General features: G+C 37.5%; 1 protein-coding gene across 1 annotated transcript in view; it reads right to left on the reverse strand.

The window, feature by feature from the left end:
* Positions 1–9,366, reverse strand: part of BRIP1 (BRCA1 interacting helicase 1) — a 148,530-nt gene that overhangs the window by 9,733 nt on the left and 129,431 nt on the right. Inside the window, 1 exon segment of the mRNA XM_004706996.2 lies at positions 2,162–2,274. Coding sequence (XP_004707053.2) covers positions 2,162–2,274 — 113 coding nt within the window.

A 9,366-nucleotide genomic window follows, 5' to 3' on the forward strand; every position in this document is an offset into this window, starting at 1 on the left:
GAAAATAATTTTATGGTTGGGGGGGTCACCACCACATGAGGTCACGGCTTTAGGAAGGTTGCGAACCACTGCTCTAGATTGAGAAATAAGATTCTGATAGAGAGTATAGCTTTCTTTTAAACAGACTTTCATTGGCAAATTTGCCAAATTAAATGTGCCAAAGCAGAGTAAAAAAAGATATATTTAACTCTTTGTGGCTCATGGGACATATGATGGCTGCCTACGTTTTTGCCTGGGGTTTAATGTGATCACTGTACACTGAGTATGGGCATGTTGCCGTCTGAGAATCTGAAGAAACAGGTCTCATACCATCGACTCGGCTCAGAGAAGTTGGGAAACATGTATCCTTCGAATTGATCAGGAGGGGCAGTCCCTGGAAAAGGACATCAGGCATGGTAAAGTAGAGGGTCAGCAAACAAGAGGAAGACTCTTAACGAGGTGGACTGACAGTGTCTCCAACAGTGGGCGGAACACAGCAACATTTGTGAGGATGGCATAGGACCAGCTACCATTTCAATGTACTTAATGGGCTACAAGGAATCAGAACTGATTCGACAATATCTAGCAGGGCAACAAAATGCTTTACTGCTCATTTCTAGCTTTTAAAAAGTAATAATTATTTTATGTTTATGTGTTTAATTTATTTATTATTCTTCCAGTTTAACATTTCCTATCAGCAATGACCACGCTATAGTGAGGTATATGAAAGTACAGAATGTACAAACCCAACTAACGCACTACACTGAGCAGATTCCATCGCATGGCTGCGACAGGGCAGAGGAGAACTGCCCCGTGGGCTTCCTAGGCTGTAAATCTCTATGGCAGCTGCATCTTTCTCCCTAGGAGTGGCTGATGGATTTGAAACGCTGACCTTGCGATTAGCAGCCCAACGTGTAACCCGCTACATTACCACGACCCTTGGTTTCAAAATCTTAGAAATGACATTAAAATGACTTTTTCCCCCCAGGTTACCTGTTCTTAACATAGAAGCAGAATAAAAAAATATGCAACTATAACCTGCACAATTGTAAGATCTCACTAAGTAGTGTAACAGATTTTCTGTCTGTATTTTATAAAAGTACTTTAAACACCCCCCCAAATCAAAACAAAACAAAAAGTACTTTAACAGCTACAAGGATTTCACTCATCTTTAGTGACTGAAATAACAATTTACAAATAGAGTATTTTCTCATATTGGCTAGTAGTTAACTTGTTTGCTGGCAGTCCCCCCGACACCCCAGGTGACCCTTTTCACCGGTAAGATGATCGTCTAGCTCCTGGTGTGAACAAGACAAAATCTTATGGTTTGGTGCTGGGCTTCCCTTGAGTACTTTGTAGGCCATTCATTATTTATCTAGTCATAAAAGTTATTTACGCTTCAGCAAACTGCAAGTTTTCTTTTGAGCCTGATTTATACTATTTACTCTTTTCCAACTTTCACCTGTGACGGCTATCATTGAAAATATACCTGTTCTTGAGCAGACATTTAAGGCGCAACGTTTGGCCTCTCACTAATCAGAGGAAAGAAGAGTGATACAAATCCAACGCTGTGGCAACAATTAATCCAATGGAAAACACCAGTCTCAATAACCCTGAGACCAGAAGAACTAGATGGTGCCTGGCTACTATGACCAACTTGACTGAAAGAATTACATTAGAAGGTCCTAGATAAAGAATGGAGAAAAATGTGGAACAAAACTCAAAATCATAAAGAGACCAGATCTATTAGATGGATAGAAACCGATGGGAAGCCCTTATTCACCCCTCAGATCTGGAACTCACCCCTGTGTTGGAATAATTAATCATTTCAGATCGAAATGGTAGCATTTGCCAAAGGAAAAAGTTCAGAGGGTTAGGAAAGAGACTAATAAGAACAAGAAACGCAGGGTGGAAATGGGGTAAGTGATGGTACATTGAGAGGATTGGAATGCATGAACTGAAACAAAATGTGCTTTACCTTTTAATGTAAAACTAATGAACTGCTGTGCAACCCTTTATCTAATACACAATAAATTTTTTTTAAAGAAAGAAAATACTGGTTCTTAGAGTTTCTGTTAAGTTTTACCAAATTTATCAGAAGGGGGAGAGTAGCAACACTAGCTACACATAGACTACTAGTCAGATATTACAATAACATTATATTAAATTTTACTGCACTTACCTACCTAGGGCCTGGTTTAAGGCCCTATATGCTTGAATTTCATACCACTGACGTCCAGGTAAAAGACCTCTCGATTTTGAATGTTCGTCATTGTATCGACGCTTTAGTTCAACCTAAATTTAAAAACATATAAAGAACATAGTAATTCGTCATAAAGACCATACTAACTTGGAATGTTTTAAATATCACATTATTAGGTAGAGAGAGCGCTACCCTTGAGTTGTCTCTGACTCCTAGCAACATTACGTATAACAGAAAAGGTTGCCTACTTGACAAAATTATAATTTATAAATTATCAAGGGTGAAGGAGGGAGGGAGGGTGGGGAAAAATGAGCTAATACCAAGGGCTCAAGTAGAAAGAAAATGTTTTGAGAATGATGATGGCAACAAATGTACACATGTGCTTGACCCAATAGATGTATGTATGTATTGTGATAAGACTTGTATGAGCCCCCAATAAAATGATTTAAAAAAGAAGAAGAAAATGTTGCCTCTCTTATGTCACCCTTGTATTGCTGGGATGTTCAAGTCCACTGTTCTGATTGTTGTTGGCTGTCTCACCAAGGGACTCCCGTACCCTGCTGCTGCTCTACTTCACCAAACATCCTCCAGCAATTAACCCTTCCTGACAATATGTCAAAAAGCAAGTGAACCAGACAATTTTTTTGTGAGCCATACGGTTTTTACTGACTAATATTTAGAAGCAGGTAGCCGGGCACTTCTACCTGGTCTGGAAACTGCTTTAACCTGTCCACTGTCGGTGATGCTGCTGGTATTTGAACTCGTAGCATGGCTTCCAGCACAGCAATAGAAACATACAAGTTACCACAGGATGACAAACTGACAAGTGGTGAGTTATTAGAGATTCTATTTTGCTTTTTAATACTGAAGGTTTTTCAGTTCATTAAAGACTTTTTTTCATTCTTACATTCCCTCATGCATGTAACTAATTAGCTGTGTGATTTGTTTTACTGATGTAACTCACATACATTAAATTTTTCATTGTGTAGAACAGCACAAGAATTCTGTTCTAATGGACCTAATGTCGGGGGTATAAATGGAGAGAAAATGTTTTGAGAAACGATGTACATATGCGCTTTAAAATGTGCTTTACACAATTGTTGTGTGTATGGATTGGGATAACAGTTGTATGAGCCCCTAATAAAATGTTAAAAAAGAAAAAAAAAAAAAGAATTCTGTTCTAACAACTGCTTCTTGGTCCATACAGTTTCTGCTTGAGCACAATCCAGTATTCTGGAACTCTCACTCTTTCAATATTATCCATAGTTTGTTATGTCTACACAGTTGTATGCTTTTGCATGGTCAATAAAATACAAGTACACCCCCTCAGGACCAATAATCAGGGTAGCGATACCAAGAGGGTAAGTGAAAGGTGAGGGAGGAACGTGGGAACTGATCACAATGATCTACATATACTCCCCTCCCTAGGGGACAGACAACAGAAAAGTGGGTGAAGTGTAAGACATGAAAAAATAATAATCATTTATAAATTATCAAGGGTTTGTGAGGGAGGGAGGGGGAAAAATGAGGAGCTGATACCAGGGGCTCAATTAGAAAGAAAATGTTTTGAAAATGATGATGGCAACAAATATACAAATGTGCTTGACACAATGGTTGGATGTATGGATTGTGATAAGAATTGCACGAGCCCCCAATAAAATGATTTAAAAAAATAGAAACAATAGTTCTCTGTGCTATCTCCAGAAACTGTCACAAGTAATTCCTTTCAGTAATACATTATCATAAAAAAAACACATAAATAAACATCTTCATTACTCTCTGCCTTCAGCCAAGATCAATCTGCTATCAGCAATAATAGCCTTGTTCGATATCCTCCTCTGAGTCCAGCTTGAATTACTGGCGGTTCCCTGTCAATATTCTGCTGCAACTGTTGTTCAATTATCTTCAGCAAAATTTTACTTGCATCTGATATTAATGACACTGATCTATAATTTGAGTGTTCTGTTGAGTCACTTTTCTTTGGAACAGGTACAAACTTGGGTCTCTTTTTGGACGGTTTGTCAGGTAGTTGTCCTCCAAATTTCTTGGCATACACAAGTGAAGCTTCCAGTGCTTCATCAGCTTGCTGAAACATTTCCATCGGTCTTCTGTCAATTCCTAGACCCTTCTGTTTCATTACTGCCTTTAGCGCAGCTTTGATTTCTTCCTTCAGTGCCATTGGTCATATGCTCCCTCCTGAAATGGTTGAATGTCAACCAGTTCTTTTTGGTACAGTGACTTGTGTATTCCTTCCATCTTCTTTTGATGCTTCCTCCTATCGCTCAATATTCTGCCCATGTTGTTGGCCGTCCAGTCAGTTCCAAACCACAGCAACCCTATGGACAACAGAAGAAAACACTGCCCAGTCCTGCATCACCCTCGCAATTGTTCCTATGCCCGAGTCCTTTGTTGCAGCCACTTTGTCGATCCATCTCGTTGGTGGCCCATCTTTTTTGCTGGCCCTCCACTTTACCAAGCATGTCATCTTTCTCCAGGAACTGGTTTCTCCTGACATGTCCAAAGTAAGGAGTAATATGGTCATATTTCTTCCAAGACAGATCGGTTTGTCCTTTGACAGTCCATGGTATTTTTAATATTCTTCTCCAGCACAATTCTAATGCATCTATTCTTCTTTGGTCTTTCTTATTCAATGTTCAACTTTCACATGCATATGAGGGAACTGAAAATACCATGGCTTGGGTCAGGCCCACCTTAGTCTTCAAAGTAAAACCCTGGCTTTTCAATACTCTAAAGAGGTCTTGTGCAGCAGATTTATCTAAATAAAACTCTTCTTTGGATCTCTTGATTGCTGCTATCATGAGCATTGATTGTGTATCTAAGCAAGACAAAATCCTGGACAACTTCAGCTATTCTATGTTTATCACAATGTTACCTATTGGTTCAGTTGTGAGTATTTGAGTCTGCTGACAAGGAGCTGAAGTCCATATTAAGGCTGCAACCCTTAATCTTCACACAAGCAAGTTCTCCAAGTCATTCTCACTTTCAGCAAGCAAGGTCGTGTCGTCAGCTAAGTGCAGGTTGTTAATAAGCCTTCCTTTAAACCTGTGGCTGCATTCCTCACTTAATCCAGCTTTTCTGATGATTTGCTCAGCATACAAATTGAATTCTTTTCAAGGTTTTCCATAGTTTGTTATGCCTTGTTATAATCAATAAAACACAAGTAAACATCTTTCTGGTATTCTCTTTCACCCAAGAGCCATCTGACATCAGCAATGATATCCCTTGTTCCATGTCCACTTCTGAATCTGGCTTGACCCTCTGACAGCTAATCAATGTACTGCTACAATAGCTGTTGGATGATCTTCAGCAAAGTTTTACTTGTATGTAATATTAGTGATATTGTTCTATAGTTTGAGCATTCTGTTGGGTCTCTTTTCCTTGTACAAATGTATACAAATATGGATGGATCTCTTCCAGTCAGTTGCCTAAGTAGCAACTGGCGTAGATGAATGAGTGCTTCCAGTGCTTCCTCAGCTTGCTGAAACATTTCAACTGGTATTTCATCAATTCCTGGAGCCTTGTTTATGCCTAATGCTTTCAGTACACACCTGAACTTCTTTCTGCAGCACCAGTGTTTGCTCATATACTACCTCCTGAAATGGTGGGATGTCAAAAACTAGTTCTTTCTGGTACAGTGACTATTCTTTTCACCTTCTTCTGGTATTTCTTGCATTCAATATTTTGCCCATAGAATCTTTCAATATTGTAACTTCAGGTCTTTCAGCTTAAGATATGCTAAGAGTGTTTTTCCTTTTGGGTTTTCTAACTCTAGCTTTTTACACATTTCATTAAAATATTTGACCTTGTCTTTTCAAGCTGCCCTTTGAAATTTCTATTTAGCTCTTTGATTTCATTTTTTCTTCCAGTTGCCTTAGTTACTCGATGATTAAGAGCATATTTCAGTCTTTTCTGACACCCATTTGATCTTTATTTTCCCTTGTCTTTTGAATGACCTTTTGCTTCCTTTATGAATGATACTGATGTCCTTCCACCGCTCATCAGATCTTCTGTCTTTAGTACTCAGTGAAATTTGTTCTTGAGATGTTCTTGAAATTCAGATGGGTTAGATTCATGGTCATAGTTTGGCTCTAATGGACATGTTTTAATTTCCTTCATCTTCAACCTGAATTTACATCTGAGCAACTGATGGTCTGTTCCACAGTCAGCTCCTGGCCTGGGTGTAGTTGTTGATATTGAGCTTTTCCATCTTCTCTTCCCACAGATTTAGACAGTTTGATTTTTTGTATTCCCTCTGGAGAAGGTCATGTGTATAATTGCTTTTTGTGTTGTTGAAAAAAAGTATTTGTTATGAACAAGTCGTTGGTCTTGCAAAATTCTATCATGAGATCTCTAGCTTTATTTCTGTTTCCAAAACTGTACTTTCCAACTATTTCTTCCTCTGTTTCCAACTTTTGAATTCCAATCACCAGTATCAATATATCTTGATTGCTTGTTTGATAAATTTCTGACTGTGACTGAAGTCATTGATAAAATTCTTCAACTTCTTAATGACTAGGTTAATGAATAGTAGTTGTATTAATTGGATGTCCTGAGAGGTGGACAGATATAATCCTATTACTTCATGATTGATTTGGTAATGTCCTTTTGAACAATGAACTCCGTTCCTTTTGATTGTGTTATTCCTGGCATAGCAAACCTTATGACTTTCTGATTCAAAAGGGCCAATATCCACCTATTTCAGCTCACTCGTGCCTAGAATATCAATTTTTATGTGTTCCAGTTCATTTTTGACCACTTCCAACTTTTCTAAGTTCATACTTTGCACAGTCCAAGTTCCGATCATCAGATTTTTGAAGCCATTTCTTACCTTCAGGCAAGTGCAGACCCCGAAGGCTCCGCTTGCACAGGCTGTACTCCATTCACATCGCCATGGTCGGTTCGGTTTTGAGAACGCAGCTCCTCCTCAGTCACATTTTGAGTGCCTTCTGACCCAGGGGCCCAGGCCCCAGCACTGGCCCCGGTAAGGCTCTGCTTCCATTCGTTAGGCCTTCAGTATCTGAAAACATTTTGAAGCTAAACATAAGATTTTCAGGAGCAACTTCATCTGAAGTGGGCAGCCAATTCCTTCTTCATTATCTGTTCTTGGTCTGGAAGCTCCGCTGAAACCTGTTCACTTTGGGTGACCCTGCTGGCATTTGAAATACCAGTGACACAGCTTCCGGCATCACAGCCACACACAGCTACCGCAGTATGGCAAACGGACAGACAAGGGGTAGATTTTTCCCAGAGACATAGAATATTTCAAAAGAAAGCTGCTGAAGACAGAGTATTAAAGGAAACGTGCAAAACTTTGGAGTTGGGGGTGGGGGCGTAGGGAGGGAGAAGAACAACACAGGATAGTTCAAGTAGAAAAGACTAAAGAAACCATTCAAACTTTGAATCGCAATATTGAATGATTCTATGGGCAAAATCATTCAATACTGCAACTTTAATGCTTGAATTTTATTCTTCAGTTCTGTCAGTTTGAGGTAAAGTAACCATGTCCTTCCTTTTTGATTTCTACCTCCAGGTCTTTGCACATTTCATTTTAATTATTTACATTGTCTTCTTGAGCTTCCCTTTGAAATTTTCTGTTTAACTCTATTTCATTATTTCTTCCATTTGCGTTAAGTACGCTACGTTCGAGAGCAAGTTTCAGTCTCTCTTGACATTCACTGTCATAGGTAAGCACTGTCTTGTGTTTGTCTTTTTTCTCAATTCCTATGCTTTTGAAATTCATCCATGTTGTAACCTATGTTAGTAATTCACATTTCTACACTTGATAATCTGTCTTTTTCATGTTAGACCATTTACATTCACTGCAATTATTACTACGACCGAGTTTAGGTCCCCCTCCGCAACCCCATTTATCCTCTCTTCTTTTTTGCCTGCCTTCCTTTTTCTTAGTAAGTCAAACATTTTTAAACATTGCCTTATATTTCTATTATTGATTTATCAGCTATATATTTTTGTCTTATCTTTCTGTGATTGCCTTAGACTTTACAATATGCATTTTTAACTTATTGCAGTTATTTTCAAATAATATTATACCACTACACAGATGGGATAATCATTGCAGAATAATATATTTCTATTTCCCTCTTCTGTTATTTGTGCTTTGTTGCCCTATATTTTAGATATACTTATGATATAACCTCTAAAACATATCATTATTATGTATGCGTTCAACAATTAAATCTCATCCTTAATTTTTTATTTTTGTAATAATTTCACTTTCAGAATAGTTGCCAAGATAGTACAGAGATCCAACAAAGCCTTTAATTCAAATTCCCCTAATGTTAACATTTTACATGACCATGGTACATGCATCAAAACCGAAACTATAACATTAGTAAATACCTGTCTGCTATAGATTTTATTCAGATTTCACTTGTTTTTCCACTACTGCCTTTGTTTTCTAAAAAGAAAAGTACCTTTTAAGAGAGATTTACCACATATGATACTTTTCATTTATGTAGATCGAAATTTCCATCTGGCATACTTTTCCTTCTGTAGAAAGAATTTCTGCTAGTAGTGAAGTTTACAACTTCTGTTCTGATCACAGGTATGCTAGCAATGAATTCCTTAAACTCTTGTTTTTTTGGAACATTTTTTTACATTCTCATTTTTAAGATGTGTTTTTGCTTGATCAAGAGCTCCAGGTTGAGTTTAGATTCCTTTTCAATGCCTCTGGGTAAATAGTTCTAGGATTGTTTATTATTTATTTTTTTTATGTTTACTTTTGATTTTGATTTTTTGGATTTTTAATGGCATGAACATTATTGTTTTCGTTTTTGCTAAATAAGAGGAAATTGACATTTCATTAGGATATACCAAAGGAAAGAAAGGCTCTTGAGATCTATAAAATCAAAACTCTTATCCCAAAGCAAACATGCTTCAAAAGAAAAAGAAAGGTTTTTGTCAGAAAAGCTAATAGTACATAAAGTAAATTTCTGAAGGCTATTTCTCTCAGAGAGAATTCGAGAATGCTACTAAAATCAATATAAATATAAAACCTTATAATTTTTTTATGATTGTAATTCATTTTTTCAGGTGCCATATATAAAAGCATTTTCTTTTCTCTCCTAGTTTTATGAATAATGAGACTACTATGCCATTTAACTTGCAGTATCATCATGTAATATAATTATTTTTAATAATAA

Source organism: Echinops telfairi, unplaced genomic scaffold (assembly GCF_000313985.2).
Source record: "Echinops telfairi isolate 266 unplaced genomic scaffold, ASM31398v2 ScPeMD7_7458;HRSCAF=8496, whole genome shotgun sequence".
NCBI classification, from domain to species: Eukaryota; Metazoa; Chordata; class Mammalia; order Afrosoricida; family Tenrecidae; genus Echinops; species Echinops telfairi.